This window comes from Bubalus bubalis, chromosome 4, assembly GCF_019923935.1.
Source record: "Bubalus bubalis isolate 160015118507 breed Murrah chromosome 4, NDDB_SH_1, whole genome shotgun sequence".
Taxonomy (NCBI): Eukaryota; Metazoa; Chordata; class Mammalia; order Artiodactyla; family Bovidae; genus Bubalus; species Bubalus bubalis.
The window spans coordinates 6,241,635-6,262,593 of NC_059160.1; the positions used below are offsets into that span (position 1 = coordinate 6,241,635).

The 20,959-nt window shown below is 53.9% G+C and overlaps 1 protein-coding gene across 5 annotated transcripts in view; it reads left to right on the plus strand.

The window, feature by feature from the left end:
* PACSIN2 (protein kinase C and casein kinase substrate in neurons 2) overlaps positions 1-20,959 on the plus strand; it is a 114,995-nt gene that overhangs the window by 82,673 nt on the left and 11,363 nt on the right. For all 5 annotated transcript variants that reach the window (XM_025282736.3, XM_025282739.3, XM_025282738.3 and 2 more), the window contains exons 3-6: positions 13,421-13,577; positions 15,443-15,678; positions 17,352-17,507; positions 19,665-19,840. In XM_025282736.3, the coding sequence (XP_025138521.1) occupies positions 13,421-13,577; positions 15,443-15,678; positions 17,352-17,507; positions 19,665-19,840 (725 nt within the window). The remainder of the gene's footprint in view (positions 1-13,420; positions 13,578-15,442; positions 15,679-17,351; positions 17,508-19,664; positions 19,841-20,959) is intronic.

Sequence of the window (20,959 nt, forward strand, 5' to 3'; positions counted from 1 at the left end):
CCTGTGGTTTGCCGGAGACAAGCACAGAGTTCTGTTAACTTAGATTAATTAGATGTGCGATTTTGTCTAACATCAAATACTGTCAATATTACAGCCTTAACACAGACAAGTGATCACAGGAGCCCAACTCAAACTTCTCTGAGCACTTTTCTTCTCTGTGTATTGGGGGAAAGGCCATCATTGCCTCTTAGCTGCCTACTTTATTTTATTGGAAGTCAGTGTTTATTGACCACCTACTGTGTGCTAGGCCCTGTGAGTTCCCATGGGAAGTATGACCGCCTGAGTCCCTGTTCCTCAGCTACCTTCCTGGTGGGGATCCGGGCTGGAGCTCAGTCTCAGTAGCCAGAGAGGCATGTGTGACCTGGGGAACACCTCAGCAAAGGCAGCAACAGAGTTTTGGGCACGTCCCAGCTGCTCAGCCGCAGCAGCCCCTTGGCAGGGTCAGGTGCACTCTCACGGTGTGCAGAAGGATTGGTGGTGAAGCTGGATCAGAACAGGCAGTTCTGAGATGCAGGTGGAGGTGCCTCGGGGACGTGACTGGGATTCAGGACCTGCATGGCCCATAGGCAGGTCTGGGTTCACAGATAGCTGGGCCCTGGAGCCCGTGGCCTGCCCAGCATTGTGGAAGCCCTCGGGGACCCGGCGCTGACTGCAGAGCCTCCCTGTGAGTGCCTGTGAAGCCGGCCTTTAGAAATGCAGGTCCTCATCCATCTCAACACTGATCTGAAACTATCGGCAGAATCCTTTACAGTCATGGGGAAAGCTCCTGTTTGGTAGCTGTGGTAACAGTGCCATTGGCCTCAGTCAGCGCCTGCCTGGAGCACGGTGGCAGTACAGGGAGGCTAGCGCACACAAAAGGCCTCTTGAGGGATGGACCTGGAGAGGCCAGGGACAGGTTCAGACACAGGCTTTGGAACCAAGTGGCCTGGGTGTGACTCCCTGCCTTGTCACTTACTCTGTGTGTGTGTGTGTGTGTGTGTGTGTAGCTTTAGGCAAGTTACTACTTTTTCTTATCCTCAAATTTCCCAGTCTGTAAAATGGGGATATTAACAGTAGCCACATCCTAGCATTGTGCGAGTTAGGGAATGAAAGTAAAAGTGAAAGTCGCTCAGTCGTGTCTGACTGTTTGTGACCCCATGGACTGTACAGTCCTTGGAATTCTCCAGGCCAGAATACTGGAGTGGGTAGCTGTTCCCTTTTCCAGTGGATCTTCCCAACCCCAGGATTGAACCTTGGTCTCCTGCATTGCAGGCAGATTCTTACCACCTGAGCCACCAGGGAAGCCCGAGTTAGAGAATGAATACATGTAAAGTGGTGTCAGGCATCAAGACAGGTGCCAGCTGGGAGCTCTGTCCCTCTGATGCGGGGGGGTGGGGGTCATCACACACACACACAACATATAATCTGTTCCTGTGGGGGGTGTTGGTCAGCACTGTCTTAATAACCCAGTTGATGTCAGAAACTTCTGTGGAAAAATTAAGTAGCTAAATATAGTTCTATTTTAGAAGTCTTCAGCTGCTTGTTAAAAAAATAAAATGTAGGTGAAAGTTGCAGTGTGTATTGTCAGCATATATTAAGTCAAGTGGCTTGAACAAGCCCTGTCACTGTTGTAAACCCCTAGGCTCCCTGTTAACTTCTTAACTGCAGTGTCAGTAGACGAGAACATGTCTTGTCCAAAGGATACAAAGGCAGATGGGTTTATTTTCTAGAAGGCTCTGCTCCTCTGGTGGCGCTGCCCCTGACACCGCTCTTCAGCTCGCACAGAGCAGCAGTGCCTCTCCCCCCTCCCGCCCACCTTGACGGTCGTGCCCTGAGTGAAGGTGTGATTGCTCAACCAAACCAGCTCTGAGCAACCCAAGTGCACACTGCCAGCTGCATGTCTCCAGGCTGCCAGCAAGGTCCCTCTTTCCTGTGGAAGGCCACTTCTCACTGGTGTGACCCCACAGGACTGTTGTGCAAATCTAAGGAAAGCATTGAAGTCTCGAGGTGGAAGGCCTTTTGTGCCTGATTTTACCCCTTTCCACCACAAGCTGCTAACTGAAGAACCCAGCGCATAACTGGGTCGTGCTGGCTTCTTCCGCGTGCTGGCTGTGTGCCTGCACAGGGGACACGTGGCCCTTCCCTGCAGGAGCCTGTGGCTGTGGCGTTCGGAAGTAAGCTCCCTGAGGCAGGAGACACAGGGATCATTGTGCGAGGCGCTGTAGAATTTGCTGGGGCGCCCAGGGGCCAGTGGGGCTCCCCCTGGAGGAGGGGGCAGGAAAGGTGGCATGAAAGATGGGCAGGGTCGGTGCTAAGCACCCAGATGTTCACCAGATGGACGAATGAACGAGGGGTGCTCTTGGGAGGAGGAGGGATTACTCACAGGGACATATCTGCCAGTTAGTAGTTAGTTGGAGGGGACACTTTCTGTATCCCCAACACTGCAACACTGTAGGAAACGATTCAGAAGTGAGGAGGGTGGGGGGCTGATCCCCACAGTGGAGGAGCTGGAGGAGAAAGGACGGTGGCTTCCACGGAGAGCGAGGGCAGTGAGGTCAAGCTGCATCTCTGCCCTTGGTATCATGGCGTTCAGAGAGGGGCCCGCTGCTGGCCTCACCAGAGAAGGTGTGTGGGGCAGGTAGGGCTGGGAGACAGAGGAGGGACAGCATTCTAGGCCAGAGCAGTGTCTGGAGATTGCAGTGAGCATGGTCCTGCAGAGGCTGAGGGTCTTGACCTCTTCGGAGCCAACTGCCTGTTTGGGGGCTGAGCAGTCATGTGGGTACAGATAGGTTGAGGCTGAGTGAAGGTGGTTCCCCAAGAGGTGACTCCTTTAGCCGCCAATTGGCTAGAGTTGGAGCCTGGCCCATCCTGCCCACAGGCTTCCCAGCAGGGTGTGGGTGGGTCGGTTGCTTCTGGCAAGTCCTCTAGCTCACTCAGGGAGCCTGCAGGCGCACCCCCACATCTCCAACTCCAGGCCCTGCCTTGGGTCTCCTCTCTGGCTCTGGAGGCTGGGGCACAGGGAGAGCCAAGGCCGCAGGCCATGGCACTTTCCCAGTGCCATCGGGGAAGCCTGGCTGCCCTCTGCCCTGGCAGGTTCTGGGAACACGACAGTGGGTTTGGGCCCAGCAGGCCCGAGGGCTGCTGCCTCAGTCTCTTAGGGCTCCTGAGGGCCAGGCTGGGAGGGCAGACTGCTGATTTCTGGGTCCCAGCCCTGCAGCTGGCTCACATCCCTGAAGAGGAGCCCTGCTCAGCTGTCAGCAGTGGTGCCGTTAGAGCTCAGGCCTCCCTGGATGACGCCAGGCTGGGGCTGACCTGTGAGCACTCTCCATGGGCACAGGGAGCCTTGGTGGAGAGTATTTTGGAGATGAAGAGGACATAAATGTCTTGCTGTAGAACATTAGCCCCAAAGAGTTGCCACATGACTATTTGCCGTCTGCTTCAGAGAAGGTTCTCTCTGCAGTTCCTCTCAGACTTGAGCACTGTGGACTTGGCACAGCACATGAGAACATCTCCTCGGCATCAGGGTTTTGTCTGGGAAGCCATCCATGTAGGATGGGATGCCCTGTTCCCATCCTTTGAGACCAGTTTTGTAAGTAACATTTAGAAGATGGCTGCTGCCCCGTCCGTGTTCATGGATTCCGTAAAGCCTGATTTGGCATCTACTACAATCCAGGCCCTGGGCTGAGTCCTGGGGTCCCAAAATGAGTGCACAGTCCTGGGACCCCAGAGCCAGCATTCGTCGTGGCAGGCAGTCCTGGGCGGCGGCGCGGGTGCTGTGAGTGGAAGCAGGAGGGGGTGAAAGTGGCCGTCTCCTTGCCTCTGGGCAGCAGTGGTCCTCCCACGTGTCCTCTGCCTCCTTCTGCCCACACACACAGATCTGGGGGCCCGCCCTGTGCAGCAGCCCTACTGTAGGGGTGTCGGCCTCCTACTTATCCCTCAGTGCTCAGACAGAGCTCCCAGCAGGCTGGTGGCTTGCCTTTATTTCACCACAGTTTCCAAATAGATCCATCAGTTCATTCTTACAAGCAAGCTGTGGTATCTGTTGAGCCATGACCAAGGCTTAGGGCACCAGCCTCCCTGTCCCACTGGATGTTCCACCTGTTGTCCTCCCTGCAGCCAGGACAGCCCATCAGAAAAGCAACCCTGCGTGATTCCTGCCCTGCGTGGGAAGCTTCACTTTTCTGCATCGCCTTCAAAGTGAAACCATGAGTTTTGTGTGGCTAGGACTTGAGCATGTGCTGGGAGCTGCCGGACGCCAGGAGCTCTGCCCTGGGCTCCAGCCTCACTGAACAATAATTTTTGCCACCCCCTATACCCCACAGCTGGGTGTGTGCACACTACTAAGTCTTCGAGCTGTGTGCACATAAGCTATGTTTCTGGTCTGTGTACTCTCTGTGAGTTCTAACCCAGGATGAAGAGTTTAGAAATGAAAACCAGTGATAGGGGCTGGCACTTGTTGCACACTTGCTCTGTGCCAGGCCCCTGCTCTGCTTTCCATGGGTGCTCTCAGTCCTCACCACTGCCTCTGCGATTGTGAGCTCCACTTTACAGGTGGGGAAACTGAGGCCCGGGTGGGGATTGTGCCAGCTGGGGGCTCAAGCCGCTGCCTCTAGAATGCTCTCCTGCCTCTGCTTGCAGCCTCCTGGGAGCAAGAAGAGACATGTTCGTTTGCAGAGATGCCACATACTCAAATGCCTCTGCTTCGGCGTGAAGTCGCCCCTTGTCTGGGTTCAGCCCTGGCGCCAACATTCATTGCTGTGAAACCCTGAGGGCTCAGAGGAGAGAGATGACCTGCTCAGAGTCCTGGGAGGAACATGGCGTTGCTAATTCCTGCTTCCCAGGGAGGACGTGAGGACTCGAGATAGTGTCTGTGGGGCCAGGGGCCAAATGACTCCCGAGCCCGACTGGTCCTAATGTGTCTCCTCTTCATGCGTGACCATCACACCTGTGGAGACAGGTGAAGGCAGACAAATCAGGTGGTCTTTCCTCCGCTCGCTGCAGGCTTGTACCTCCCCTGTCTAAACACCAGTGTTCTAAATGCCCGGTAAAGAATCACTCCGTTTTTTCCTGGAAAGAATTGACCAGTCAAGATTTTTTTGCCATCAAGTTTATCCTCTGAAGATTAATTTTTATTTTCTCACTTGATTTCAGTGATGGCAAAAGTGACTTGTGTAAGCCCTATGGGAGAAAACATTTTCTATTTCTACTCAGTAACAAACAGAAATGCATGCTTTTAGAACTGGAGAAGTCCTGAGAGCTCAAGCAGCCTGTGGTGGCTTAGCCCCATTGAGACGTCTTTATACAAACGTGTGGTGTGGGTGCAGTGAGCTTAGTGCTGAGGGACCCAGGTACAGAGGTGGGGTGAAGGAGCTGTGTCCTGTGGGGCAGGGTTGTTTGTTTTTTTTTTTTTTAAGTGGGAGTCATGAAAGGTGGACCGGGGACCCGGGGAGGGTGGGACACGGTGGAAGCAGCACGTTGAGGAGGGGGTAGGCATGGAAGGGGGTGCTACCTGGAGGAACTGCTGTTTGTTCTCACTTTTCCAGTCTGACAATTCTACGCTAGATCATTTGGCTTTTTACCCTGGGTGTTCCTTTCACTGCTGGAGTTTCTGCCAGAAGCGGCTTGGTCTTCAGCGAGTCCTTACTTACAGAGCTGGAACAGATCTCACTGTCCGGGCTGGCGGCAGCTCTCAGCAAGGAGGTGCCACTCATACAGTGCCTACTGGAGTGCAGGCGGGATGAGGAGGGCAGAGAGCTGTCACCAGCAGCCAAGTGCTCCTGCCGCCTCCCCGGTGCTTGCTGAGGGAGTGTGTGCACGTACACATGTGCTGGGGAGACAGGGCTCCGTGCAGGGTCTTCGGGGCAATGGCTCACAAGTGGGGCATGTTCTGTGCTCAGGCAAGTCTCCAGGCATCACTGGGCCTTTATCCTGACATCTGAGCAACATTTCCTGGAGGGGCAGAGTGCAGTGAGCCTGGCTGGCCAGTCTTGAGAAGTTGAGGTCTGAAACAAACTTTGTGTAAACATATCTTTCCTCTCTACGTTATTTTGTTCTGCCTTTGAGTTATATCTGAAAATTGGAATCTCTCAGTTTCCCCTTCATCCATTTTTCAGTTTGTCATTTTGAGCATTTAGATTAAAGGATGATAATGCAGTCATCTTTAACGTTGTTGAAGTTCAGGGTTTGTGCTGTAACACGCTCAAAACAGCAAAAGGTGCCTTGCAGGGTAATGAGCCTCATGTTCTTCACCCTCCTACTTGACTACAAATTCCAGGAACAGAAAGTGAGTCTGGGAAATGTTGGGGGTGAGAACTGAAAACCAGGAGTTGGGCCAGAGTGAGGCCCAAGGCAGAGACAGGACCCATGTGGGTCAGAGTCGAGCCGGAGCACACAGGTCGGGCTCGAGGAGACTGGAAATGGGGACTGTTAATGAACCGCATTGGCAGGCCGGCAAGGAGCCCCCATGTCTGAGCCTCTTGGGGCCCTGCCAGGTGAACTGCATTAATATCCTGTTTTGAGAATAAAGAGCCTGGTCAGGTTTAGGGTAGTGCTGAGGTGAGGAGCTCCAAGACCTTCTGTTCCAGGGCAGGGTGAGTTGGGAGCCTGGATGCGGGGTGAGCTGGAGGGCAGGTTGGAGAACTGGGGGTGGGATCCTGTAGAAACGAGGGCGCCCAGAGACAGTTTGAGTGCAAGGCACAGAGCTCACGGTTCTCCAAGGACACCCCTCACTCTTTGGTGTTTACAAGCATGCCCCACAGATCTTACAGCCTTAAGATCAGCTGTGACCTCCTGTTAGGAAAGAGAGGTTCAGACTAGGGGTTGGGGTAGACTGAAGAAGGGTGCCTGAGAAAGAGGTGCTGCTGGTGTGAACGGATGTGGCGTCTGCTGAAGTGAAGTGAAATCGCTGAGTCGTGTCCGACTCTTTGCGACCCCGTGGACTGTATGTAGCCTACCAGGCTTCTCCGTCCATAGGATTTTCCAGGCAAAGGTACTGGAGTACTCCACAAATGTGAGTGGGAAGCATGGCGCAGCAGGGCCGCTCCCAGAGCCCTCCCAGCTGCCTGGACACCAGGGACATCGAGAGAAATTGACCTGGGCCTGAATTTGACTGAAAGCCGGGGGAGTGCTGTGAAAGAACCGTGAGGCTCTTCTGCTGGTCTGTACTTGGCAGAATTAGTTGTTCATTTGTCATCTGTGGAGTGTGTATCTTATGATGTGTTCTGAGAGCTGATTTTTAGCTTTTGTGGGGAGATCTCAAGAACTCAGTGGATTGAGAAAAATGAATAAAGGAGGCTGACTTACTTCATTCCCTGTGCCTCTTGCTGGGCGCTCAGCAACTTCTCAGTCCCCTCGTGTCTACACAGAACAGAATCTCCTCTCCCAGCACCATTCAGGCAGTGAAAACACATTAGAGGGTGCCCTCTGTGCTCCTGGCATGGTGGAGGGAGGAGAATAAAGGCACAGTCCTGCCTGCAAACCCCCCATGTTGCCACGCTTTGCACGTGACAGCAGACACCGCTGCAAGAGTAACAGAGAGGGGACCTTCCCGGAGCACGTGGCATGGCGTGGAGCTCATGCGCTGTGGGCCTCAACCTCAAGCCTTCAAAAAGCAGCCTTGCCCCAGAGGTCCCTTCTGCTCTTACCTCAGACTTCACCCTCCTCCAGGCAGCCCTGACCACCTAGAGTGTTCCTTTCAGAAGTGGCCACTATCTGTAGTTGTTACTTAACCCCGAGTCCCACAAAAGCAGAGACCACAACACTTTGTTCACCACTGCATCCCTGGTCCCTGGCATGGTCGTTGGCACACAGTAGGTGTTCACCCCATATTTGTGAGTGGCAAGAGGGTATTGCCAGACCCTCAATCATTGAGTCATGAGTGCTCCAAGAGGTAGCCAGCCAGCTGGCGGCATTAACAGACTGTTCAATTAGAAATCCTGGAATTGTGACGGGCCCTCAGAGATCATCTGATCCTGTCTCCTCTCTTCCTGTTGTGTCTGAATGGACAGCTTGAAGAAATGGCCAGGATTTATTATGTGATGGCTGCCCCCATCTAAAAGCATGGGTACAGCTGAGGGACAGAAATGCAGGCAGAAAGACCCAGTCATTGCTGTCAGGGCAGGGCCAGTTCTTTGTGGCTCCCCTCATGAGAGGAGATGGAGGGAAGGTGGCCTCATCAGAGAGGGCCAGGGCCTGATGGATTCAAACAAGACAGCCAAGGCCCACTCAGCCCACCTCTGCAGGCCTGTAATCAAGGAATTCCTGAAGGCTCGTCTTTCAAGGTGGTTGAGAAAATCCTGGAGCCTTGGGCATCCTGGAGCAGCTTCGGGTGAAACATTTGTCGCTAACTCTGTGCTCTTGCCTGGAGGGCCACCATCAGCAGCTTTTCTTTATTGTCCAGTCAGCTTGGCACAGCTGGCTCACTTTTGGACCTGCCTCTCCAGGGTATAGAGAGGGCAGTTGTCTTGGGCCTGCAAGGTCACAGGTTAAAGGGCATGAGCATTCTGAGGGTAAAATCAAGGTCATCTGTGGCCTTTCTTGGAACCTGCAGGGCTGGTTGGAAGCAGACATATCACCTGAGATTGACCCGGTAAGCCTGGGCTCTGCACCCTCTCTCGCCTCAGCCTGAGGAAGATTCTGGAAGGTGGGATCTGCCTCCTTTCGACCGCATGACTATGAGTGACTTTGCTTCTTCAAACCTGTTTCCTTTTCTGTAAAATCTCACTGCTTGGGACCATCACAGGATTACATGAGGTGACATGTGGAGCTGCGAGCACGCTGCCTAGCAGAATATAGGTGTGCTCTATTATGATGCCGCCGCTGATGGAAAACCTCTGTGTGCAGGGCCCGTTACCACGGGGCTTGCAGTCCAGCTGGCCAGGGAGCTCAGCGTGCACCATTGTGACCTGTGTGGAGCAGGCTGCAACTGCAGAGCATGGGGACAGTGTTCGGAAGGGCCCTTGTGGCCCCCAAGTGGATCAGCCAGCAGGACCCTGTGGTGGGGAATTGGTGTCGCCTGTCTGCGGGTGCAGGCGATCTTGTCCGTGGGATTTTCCAGGCAAGAATAACTGGAGTGGGTTGCTGTTTCCTTCTGCAGTGTATGCTTAGTGACTTAATTACTGCCTGGCTGTCCCAGGCTTGCCCCAGGCTGTTTTTCCACCAGTGTATTCAGAAAGGGGTCCTGTGTGCCCAGCTCCACCCCGCATTGGGCATTTCCCACTCTGTCTGTGTGCCCACCTGTTGAGGTAAAGAACTGTCTTGCTGCTCTCATGGGCGTTCTTCCAAGTCCCACGAGCATGAGCATCTCGCTTGGGCCATTAGTCCTGCAGACTTCCACGTCTCTCTGAAGTTACCACTTTACACCTTTGCCCATCTCCCCCAGGGGCCTCTCTTTCATGTTGTATTAATATATAGGATTTCCTGGGATATTCCAGATTTTAGTCCCTTGTCAACACTGACTACTTGCCAAACTAGTAGTCAGCATTTGAGTATGTTAACTTTGTCCATGTTGTTGGTTTCAGAACAGAAATCCTTAATTTGTGTGTGTGTGTACACTTACAGCTTTTACTTCTGAAATTTTGCTTAAGGGATCCTCTGCTGCCCTAAGTCACAAGGGTGTTTGTCTCCATTTTCTTCTAGTCTCTCTCTGGTTTAACATTTCACGTTTTTATTGAGTGCCGAGACCCAGTGAGTGGAAGGCAGTCAAGAAAAAATGGTCAGTGAGGAAGACAAAGGTCCATACTGTTAGGGTACAGTCAGAAGGTGTGTGGGGTTATGTCCTGTGGGCTCTGGTCTGCACACGGGCAGAGGGGCCGGCTAGGGGAGGGCAGGGTGGTCCGGGGCACTGGCCTAGGAGCCCCCCTGTGTTGTGCATCGAGTCAGTAGTGAGACAGCCAAAAGCTTCCTTGGGCTCCTGGGGACACCCAGACTCCACCGGGGTTCTTTGTGGTATTGAGCCACGGGCGTGAAGGTTCGAGTCTCAGGGCTGAGGCAGCACGGGGTGGGAGAGCACGAGCTTTGGGGTGTTCTGCCCCGTTCTCTTCTCACTTGGGCCACTGGATTCACCCTGGAGCTTTGGTTGTAAACAGGTAATTTGTCTGGGAAATGGGCTTGATGGTCACCAACCAAAGAGAAGGGTAAAAGGAGCAAAGGGGAAGATGTCTGTGACATGACCCTATAGGTTTCCTGACCTGTCGGCCCACAGTTCCCATGGTAACTGAGCCAACACTTGGGGTGGACGGGTGGCAGGAGCTGTGCACCTGCATTCACGTTCCTGCGCATCCACTTGGGATCCTGGGGGGTCCCACTGACCTGCTTCCAAATCCTCCAGCCTTCCTGTTTTCTTTGGCCCCCGTGTTCCACAGAAAGGAGCTGGCCAAGGTAAACCAGCTGTGAAGTCAGAGAAGCAAGCCTTCTCCAATGTCCTTGTGAGAGTCAGCTCCAGACTGTTTACACCCAGAGGAAGCATGAGGAACTGGTGCGACCTGTTTGAACCGCCCTTCTCAGCACCCCTATAATTACAAGCCCGCTGGGTTTCAGGCAGAGTCCACCATCTCTGCTCTGATCCCCGATTATGCAGATGTTTCTGCCAACTCCAGCCTCAGACTCCGTTTAGCTGACCCAAACAAACCAAGGCTCATCTGATGCTGGGTTCTCAGGCCTGGGGGCAGAGGACAGCCAGACACACAGGCAGCCCAGAGCCCAGTGGGGGCCTGTGGGTAGGAAGGGTAGAGTGGCTGAGATGCACTTAGGACAGCAGGCGGGTCGGGTTTCCGGGGAGCCCCAGGCAAGACCAGGCGGTTGGGTGGAGAGAGGCGGGAGAGTGGTTTCTGGGGAGCTCTGGGCAGGAGGGGTTCTGCTGCTTCGGCCTGGTAAGTCCAGCCTGCGGGAACCACCCCCGGCAGTGCCCGGGAGCCGAGTCCTGCTGCCTCTGTCCACCCCCACCTGCCTCCTGGAGGACAGCCTGGTTCCTTTCTCATGCTTTCCTGCTCTGGTCCCCACTGCTGTGCCCCGGAGTCAGAAGGCTACTCAGACCTACCCTCCAGGGCTTCCCCCTCCCGCACCCCACAGTTCCCTGAGCACGGCACCCCTCAGGATGATGGCCCGACCCTCAAGATTTTTCACTGTCTGACCCCATCTCCCACGCCACCCACTGCACCCAGCCCCCCGCTAAGTCTCTAGTCGTCCCCCTGCGTTCTGTGTCCCACGTGCAGGTTCTAATGGGCTTCTCTAAGGGCCAGGTCTCCATGCTGTCAGACCATCTTCATTCTGTCAACACATTGCCCTCTTCTGTGTGGTCTGCGGAGGTGGAGACGGTGATACCTGATGAATGTCCCTGTGTGTGGACTGAAGTGATGGCCTGTCTCCAGCCCACATGCAGCCTTTGCCCTGAGCAGAGGGCAGCAGGCAGATGTCGCGGCAGTGTCTGGGCGCCCGTTGTCATGAACACTCCCCTGTCCCCTTGGCCCCAGCAGTGCCAGCATTTAAACCTGAAACACATGCTTTCAGAAACATCCTTCTCATTCCTTGCTGTTTTTCAGGTTTCTAGAGTTGTCATTTAAAGATGAACGGTATTTATGTACAATATGTGCCAATGTGAAGGGCTGTACCTCTGTGTACCTTGTTAAGAAATATCCTTTCCTTTTCCCTAAAGCTTTTCACAAGGGTTTTGAAAAGCAAAGAGGTGGACAGGTTTCTGGGGAGCCAATGTAGTTTAATATTGATTGCCAATTTGAATATTGTTAGTAACAGTGAGATGAAAACCAGGTCTGCATCATGGTTTCATGTCGGCTGTCAAGTCTGTGTCGAGCTGTTACTGTCTTAGCTCTTTTTGCCACCAGTTCAGCAATACCAAGTTTGTGTTTTGTTGGTTATGTTTTTCACCCTGTTGTAAATTTCAAAATGACAGCAAGACCTTATTTTAAGGGAAGTGAACATGTGAAGTCACTTCTGACTGGTTGTGAAATGCTTGCTTTCTCCTTCCTAAAAAGGGGCCACTAAAGGATGGAGTTGGAAGCTCAGGTTCAGCTCTGTGTCTTGGTGAGCTGCTGTTCCCCAGGATCCTGGTTCCCATGGGAATGGGGCCATCTCAGCCTGTCCAGAGCTCTGGCCCCAAGGACAGCTTTTCCTGAAGGGACCACAGTCCCCTGCTCTCCCGATGCCTGTCTCCGTGTGTTCTGTCTTTTTGCAAGGTCTTCCTGCTGCTCCACTGTAGCCTTGTCTTCACCTGCCTATCTCAGCACGAGATGGAGGAACTCAGGTCGTTTGAACTGTTCATAAGTCAGAGGTGCACGGCAGAGAGAGTATTGTGCCCTTATCGGTAGAAGTCGGTACTAGTCTTCCATGTTCTCTAGGAACTTCCAGATTGACCCTAAACAGAGATGAAATATGAGAGTGCTCAGCAAGGCAGAGACCTTTAGAAACTGCGAAACTGGAAAAAAGGTGACTACAGTTTTTAAAGACAGTGGGAAGAAAGGGTTGCAAATACAGTAGATTATTTTTCTGTCGTATTTCCTGCAAGGGCTTCAGTATCAGCTACATGGTATCCTTTCTATTCAGCAGGTCAGAGAATGAAACACATGAAACACTTCAATTTTTCACTCCACATTAGCCACTAATATTTTCTCAATTACTCTTCTATTATTTATAATTTAGATAATCTAACTCTCCTCTCATATGTGAGAAAAAGTAGTCAAGCCTCATCTTGGCCCTTGTCAAAGCTGATAGAGTCTGAGCTTTGCCATCGAGCCCTGACCTGGAAGCGTGTGGAAAACTCTCAGCAGCAGCCCAGCCTCTAGGGCTGCTACTGTGGGGTCCTGACAAACAGCGCAACTTACTTGAGGCTTGGTGTCCTCATCTTAACATGGAGACAGTTACTGGTGCTCATTAAGGCAGAGGCAGTATTTGGCGTGTAAAATACCTCCTGTGGTGCCTGACACGTGGTGGGTGCAGTAGGTGGGAAATAGTATTTGTTGCTCTAATTGTGAAGTAATAATAATCCAGCATATGGTGACATCAAGGCAGTAGACACCTGAGAACCTGATAATTCCAGTAATGCTCCAAAGGTCTTTAGCCAGGGGTCTGTAATGTTAATTATAAAATCACTTTAATCGGAGCTACTAAAAAGTTATGTTTCTATTGTTTTTCATCTTTCTAGTTAGACATTCCCTACTCTGGGAAGCTGTCCCTGGCCCTCAGCCTGTGAGATCCCCCTTGGGTGCCCTCAGCCCTTCACTTCCTCCCGCACAACCTGTCTCACGCTGGTCTGCTTCCCTCCCTGGCCCATGGGCCACGCAGAAGCTCCAAATCTCGGTTTTGTCTGCTCCTGCCAGTGGTAGCTTGTCATCTAACAACACAGGGGACCTTTGAAGTGGGAGGGGGCGCAAGCACCCAAGAGCCGGCCGTCGTGGAGGTCCGGCGCTCACAGTGTGGCTCTGTCTCCTAGGTCGGGAACTACAAGCGGACGGTGCGGCGGATCGATGACGGCCACCGCCTGTGCACCGACCTCATGAACTGCCTGCACGAGCGGGCGCGCATCGAGAAGGCGTACGCGCAGCAGCTCACCGAATGGGCCCGGCGCTGGAGGCAGCTTGTGGACAAGGGTAGGGAGGCCACCATGGGGCGTCTGGGGCAAACTGTCCACCCTTTCTGAGCTAGTATCCTGTCTTGGAAGATCAGGGCAGGAGTTGGTCTCACAGTCTGGGAGCTCTGATTTTCTCCCAGCAGCACAGGCCAAGTGAGCTTTCCTCCCCTTTCCTGGGGACACAGGACTTCTGTCCTCCAGCAGCATCCAAGCCTCCCGTGGCAGTCCTTGTCAGCAGCGGACATGCCACGCTTGTCGAGTTAACTCAGAGCAGCTCCTTTGGGGCCCAGACTGCAGTAGCCTCCTGTCCAGTCAAGGGCCTTGCTGCTCAGCACCATGGTTTCTGGCACCAAGACTGCTTATTTATAAGTTCAGGCAAGACTCAATGGTGACATCCGGCAAAATTGAACTGGGTCTCCTACATTGCAGACAGATTCTTTACCGACTCAGCTACCAGGGAAACCCATTACGTGATGCAGGTTTTACCTCCCCTCTCTCCCTCGCAAAACACTCAGACGATTCTAGAGCTCAATGACAGTGCTGCCATGGATGTGTGGATGGTATTCAGAACGTACTTCCCAGCAGTAGAGGGGGAGCTTTATTGACTACAGGATTTCCTGGGAAAGAAGTGGGTTAGTGGGCATTTCTCAGGGTGGGTTTGGAGGGGCTGACCAGGGGAAGCTAGGCCAGGGCAAGGGGCCCCCAGGCAGCAGGAGTCTAGACTAGCTCCATGTCTTTCCCCGGATGCTGACATGGGTGACCCGTGGAGCAGAGTACAGCGCCCTGGTGCAGAGTGGGGTGGCCATGCGCGGGTGAGGCATGGCTGGGGTGGGCCGGCTCCTCCAGGAAGCAGTGGCTGTCGTTATTTTATTTCCGCCTGCCTGAGTCCCTCTCTCAGGATCCAGCTGTCAGCAGCGTCCATACTGCTTACTCAGAGCCTGAGGTTCACAAAGCACTCTTATTTCCGCTTTTGTGGGTCCTGGTCCCTTCGGCAGGACCAGGAGCTGCTCATCTTGTAGACGTGAGGAGCCAGAGGTCCTGAGGGGCTAGCAGTTACTCACGCACACACACCATGTGTCTCTTGTCATTATCCACTCCAGCAGTCATTGTCCCCTGGGAGCACCCTGAGGGCAGGCCCTGTGTCCTCCCATTCCATCCTCAGCTTCTGTCACAGCCCATCTCTCTGTCACCTCAGGCTAGCTACACCCTCAGCAAAATGACAGGTCAGATTAGGAGTTTCCTTCCTGAGAACAGTGACTGAGGCAACCCAAGCAACCCTCCCCGCTTTCTGGAGAGCTCCATCCAGGCCAGAGCCAGCCAGATTCCTGTCTCCTCCTCTCCTTCCCCAGCCTGGGGCTTCCATTCATTCCACAAGCTGTTTCCAGGGCCCAGCTCCTCATGGAGGGAATGGGCCTCAGGAAAACGTGTGGTCCCACACAGGGGAAGCCAGGAGCCAGCAGGAGCCCGAGGGGTGGGCTCGGACTGGCCTGGCAGAGAGGTCAGTTCACTTCAGAATGCCCTCCTCCTCTAGCCAGCCTCAAGCAAATCAAAACTTCCAAAATGAAGAAACTTCATCTTGGACTTTTTCAAGAGCTCAGTGTCTTTACAAAAAGGAAATGTGTGTAATCCCCCAGTTTCCCTAACAAAAGAAAACAGATCCAGCTTCAGTTCCTTATTTTCTTCTTGATCCCAGGAACTGAAAAAGGAACAGCACTAAGAAAAATATCTGAAACAGCCAAAAGGAAGCCTCCCAGCCAGGCAGCCAGACTGCCGGCCTCAAACCCCAACCTAAGTGCTGAGGGGGCCTCACAGAGGGAATCCCCTCCCAGGGCCTGTCTGGGCCCCACAGTGCCGAGTGACCGACCAGCTTCTCTCCTGTCCCAGGGCCCCAGTACGGGACGGTGGAGAAGGCCTGGGTGGCTGTCATGACCGAGGCAGAGAAGGTGAGCGAGCTGCACCTGGAGGTGAAGGCCTCGCTGATGAACGAGGACTTCGAGAAGATCAAGAACTGGCAGAAGGACGCCTTCCACAAGCAGATGATGGGAGGCTTCAAGGAGACCAAGGAAGCCGAGGACGGCTTTCGGAAGGCGCAGAAGCCCTGGGCCAAGAAGCTGAAAGAGGTGCATCTGCCCTGGGGCCCTGCCCTGCCTGCAGGCCCCTCCCCCACCACCTGCTTCCCCTGGCCAGCCCTCCTGCCCTCCCAGGAGTTCCTGCCACTGCCTAGGCACAGGGGGCCTGCTGAGTGCCTCATTGCCGTTTTTACAGAACTTTTATCCACCCATTTTCCTGTCCTGGGAGCAGGGTGAGACCCACACACACAGCCTAGAGCTCAAAACTGAAGCACTTCCCCCTCGACCCAGCCTCTGACCCCCCCATGTCATGAACCTTCTGGTCTATCAGAATAGTAAGTCCTGTTTGCCAAAGGTTATCTGAGATGAAACCGTTGTGGAATAGTGCTTTTTAAATTTAAGCAAGCTTCCTAAAACCCAGATTCCCAGGCCCCACCTCTAGAGATAGTGGTCAGGAGGTCAGAAGTGGGGCCTCTTCATGCTCAGTTTTAATAATCTCCTGAGTGGTGCTGTGCCTGCTGGTCTGTGGACTACATTTTGAATAGCACGGTTTTAGAAGAGCTGTTGGTGGCATGTAGAAATGCTCTCAACCACTAACAAGGCCACTCCCAACCCTGAACTTTTAAATGGTTCTTTCTCTTTTATGAGTTTTTCTCTCAAATTCGCAATGATGCTGATACTCATTATTTTACAAGTAGCAAATGGAAATCATAGAGCCTCACCCAGCCTTGGTTCTCCAGAGACTGTCATACCTACGCCTCAGCCCTTAGTATAGGCAGACCTGGAGCCTGGCCCGCACCATTGCTAAGGGTGCCCCTACTTCCTACCAGTCCTATCCCCATCACAGACTTCTCTCAGGAACCGCACTGCCTCCCTTCCTCTCAGAGTCACCCCAAGCAGACTTCCGTCTCCGGGTTGTGACAACAGGCTTTCCTTGTCTACGCTGTGTCTTGTCTTTTTTGCCACATCCCCTTTCTCTTCTTTCTTGTCTCTGGTCCCGTTTGTGATGACAGACTCCCTCATGAGGCTCTGGTTACAAACTCAGCTTTCTGCTCTAGAATGAAATCTGTGACTTTGGCTCAGTTAAGAAGCATCTATTAAATTACACACATACACACACCCACCCACACACACACACACGCATATCTATAGATATGTGTGTGTATTCATGTAAAATAGTCATTAAAAATATGGAATGTGGCCTATAACCCTTTCTCCCAACGTCACACTCCTCTTGTGTTAGGTTTCCAGCTGCTGGGCCAGCTCTTCCAGCAGATCCACACCTCCATCACAGTCTCGCTGCAGGTCACGTGTGTGGCTTTCTCCAGCCGTTCTACGTATGGCTATAGCCCAGACCCAACAGTGCACCTGCCTCTCTTCCCTGCTTGCTTCTCCTCCTCGGTGCTTATCACCTACTCACTTACTCTGTTTCCTCTTTCTTGCAGCTGCCTCCCCCAGCTAGATGGTGAGCTGTGTGAAAGCTAGGCTCTTTGTCAAGCACTGTACTCCTTCTGCCTAGATGGTATCTGACGACAAAGCAGGCACCCCGTCAGTATTTGCTGACTGAACTCTGTTTTAATGTGCTGTAATTATACTGGACACACAGCTTTGCACCTGATCTTCCCTGTCCTCTTAAGAACACAGGCACTGCTCACAGTCTGTGTAACCTTTAATGAGGATTTTGACCTTTAAATGTGGTATTTGGGAACTCCTTCTCCCTGTAGGTTGAAGCAGCGAAGAAGGCCTACCACGCAGCATGCAAGGAGGAGAAGCTGGCAATATCCCGCGAGAACAACAGCAGAGCCGACCCGTCCCTCAATCCTGAGCAGCTTAAGAAACTGCAAGACAGAGTAGAGAAGTGCAAACAGGATGTTCTTAAGGTAAATCGTGTGGGTTTTTTTGCATGTTGAGAGCACTGCCTCACCCGTCCACGTGTCTGGCATGTGACGAGCCTTTGTCACTGCTCAGTCAGATGCATGGACACATGGCTGCATCAGTGCACTCACCCGTCACCTCACCACAGCCCTGAGTGCCGCCTCAGGGCAGGGCGGCACGGAGCACTGGGCAGGCAGGGGTGTGACTCCTGTGTGTGGCGGGCAGGGTGCGGGGTGGCTGGGGTGGCCGCAGGCAGGAGGTGGGAAGGAGTAGCTCGTGAACGTCAACAGCAGGCAGCTGATGGGCGAGCTGGTTTGGAGGGCTATGAGGACCGGTGGGCTTGACAGTCAGGCCAAGTAAGGGCTTGGGACATTGCTGACAGAGAACTGCTGGAAAAAGCTTTAAGAGCCTGGGAAAGGAGGGCAGATGTGAGCAAGGGTTCCGGAACCCTTGGCTCCCAGCTTGGCCCCTGGTCCCACTCCCTTCCTGTGCCTTCTTCCAAGGGCTGGTGGTGGCTGGAGGCTGTCACCGTTAAGGGCCTGCCCTGCTGCAGTGTCCACAGAAGGAAGTCCCAGCCTGGGTTTGGAGAGAGAGGTGAAGTTAGAGATGAGCTGAGCACTGAGCTTCAGGACTAGGGCATGAAGCCCAGAGGGGAAGCAGGAGTCCTGAGCCTCAGAAGAGCCTCTGAGAGAAATAAGGGCATTAGGCGGCTGCATGTCTGTTTTGTGGCGGAAGAAATGGAGGAAACTCAGAGCGGCCGCCCAGCGGTGTGAGCGGAAAAGCTATGCCCTCTACGAAGCTCCTCACTGCCGCCCCCAAGTGGGGCAGAGATGCTGCTCCAGAGGCAGCAGGGCCGGGCCTGAGGCCGGCAAAAGCTCAGGGAGGGCCACTCCCTGCTCAGAAGGCTCCGCATTGTCATCAGGAACAGAAGAACAGAGAGCAAAGGCCACCCCCCCATCCGTGGTCAAAGCCCATTTCAGGGTCTTGAGAGTGAGACGACTGTGATAAATGGGTGACCCTAGCCCCAGCATCCCTCCCTTCACCCTAGGAGGCCCCCTCACGCTGATGGTCCCCTTCACTGTCAAAGTCATATGGGGGGGGCAGGGAAGACTGTGTGGGTTTCTGACCCCAGGCATCCCCCTACAAGGGAAACATGCTAACTTTAGACTTGTCACACTGTCCCTAAACACCCTTGAGAAAAGGCTACACCTATGTTCGTATTTTCTTTCTGGTGAAACCCCCTCTTGAGGACAGTTGGGGAGGAATAACTGTGTGTCGGGGGGTGTCATCGGGGAGGAAGTTGGTGCCGTGGGCTGGAAGAAAGGGAATCAGGACTGTCTGAATGTCTTGGTGCAGCTCGGTGTCCATTGTCTGTCACCTTAAATATCAGGATACTGTCAAGTAGAAGTATTCTGTTTGCTGGAAAGGAAAGTGAGGCTCCCAGAAAATGCACAGCACAGGTCTCCGTGGAGCTCAGAGCCCTGTAATCCTGCCTTAAAGGCAACTGGGGAGCCCCTGCTGCTGTGGGCAAGACCTGGGGCACAGCCCTTCCCCATGCGAGAGGGGACGTGGTCACTGGCTCTGAGGGACTGCCTCTTCCCCAGTGGCTGCCTTCTGGGTCTTACTCCAGCTGAGAGGCCTGGCAGATGCCAGGAGTATGGTTGTGTTTCAGAAGTGGAGGGGCTGGAACTTGAACTTGGAGTTCTGTCAGACTCTGGAGCTTGTGCTCTTCAGGTTTTGGAATCTAAGGACAGGGGACTGAGACACTTTTGCCAAGGGTGCCTTTGGAGGTGGAGAGGGCCTCAGGATGAGCCTGGGAGGCCTGGCTGTGTGGGGGTGGGGAGGGCTGTTCATGGTCCAGCCTTGGGGAGAGGGGAATGCCCTCCAGGAGCCATGTGGGGCCTGAGGCCTATAGGCAGGAACTTAGGGGTGCAGAGGAGACAGATTGGGGTGCTTCTTGGGTGCAGGGTCACCCACAGTGGCAGGCTTCATGTTGTCACCCGAGGAGTAGTCTAGCTGCTGATGGATTTGGACCTGGTGGAGGGAGATGAGGCCCTGGAGGTGGACAGGGTGGTGCAGAGCCAGGCTCACTCACTCTCGGGCAGAGGGGAGCGGGCTGAGTGGAAATGAGTCTTCATTTGCGCGCCTGGCCCCTGTTATAGAGCAAAGAGAAGTACGAGAAGTCCCTGAAGGAGCTGGGCCAGAGCACGCCGCAGTACATGGAGAGCATGGAGCAGGTGTTTGAGCAGTGCCAGCAGTTCGAGGAGAAGCGCCTGCGCTTCTTCCGGGAAGTCCTGCTGGAGGTGCAGAAGCACCTGGACCTGTCGAACATGGCCAGGTGAGTGCCCTTCGCCAGGAGCATGGGGTGGCAAAGTCAGTGGACGGCGCTTTTGTGTGGAGCTCGGTTGCTGCTCTCCAGACCGGGGAGGCGGTGGTCTCAGAGCCCGCCTGAGGCCCTGCGAGGTCCTGCCGTCCAGGACGGCTGCTTGCTGGCCCAAGTCTGATGGCCTCCTGCCACACTCTACCAGCTCCGGGTGCAGGGCTCTGCATCTGGGCAGGGAGGGAGGGCCACAGCTTGGACTGGCTGCAGTGACGCGTTTGAAATCAACCCGGGGGCAAGTCCAGTAGTCCCCCGGCTGGCGCACCCAGCCTGGGGGTGGCCTTACTGTGAGGACCTCACAATCTCCTTTCCATGCAGAGCAGCTGCCTGCCAGCCTGCTCCTGGACTTCCAGGGGCTCAGGGCCTTGGGCAGCACAGTCTGTGAGCCTCTGCTGAATGGAGACACAAGACCATGATATTTCTTCCCCACTTTCCTCATCTTTGGTCCTGTGACACCTTCATCGGGGCAGAGGTCTGTGCTAACCCCAGGCCTCGATGTGTCATGCACACAGCCAAGCCATTTAGAAATGACCTACAAGTCAGAGCTTGTCATCAACAGGGAATTACCTTCTTTTTGTCTCCTAACATTAAAAAAAAAAAAAATGAAAAGCATTCAGTCGTTGTTCAACTGCTATGCCAATAGTTAATGGGTCGTTATGAGTGTCTGTGCAGTTGGTGACATTGTTCCCCATCTCAGTGATGAGGAAGTGGAGGCTGAGCCTGGTTTGGTCACTTGCCCAAGGCTGCCCTGCAGGCAGAGGCAGGGCGGGGCTGCGGGGCTCCTCTGTGTGGAATAACTGCCTTGCCTCACTTAGTCCTCCAAGCCACCCTGGGGAGCAGATGGTCTAATAGTGTTCTAGGGCTGCCATCATAAAATACTGATACCTGGGCACCCTACAACAACAGAAATTTATTCTCTCACAGTTCTGAAATCAAGGTGTCAGCGGGCCTCGATCCCTCTGATGGCTCTGGTCTAGGGGAGGATCCTTCCCTGACTTGTAGACACATCCCTCCAGTCACATGGCCATCTTCTGGGTCTTCACATCGTCCCCTCTCTGTCCCTGTGTCCCCGTTTCC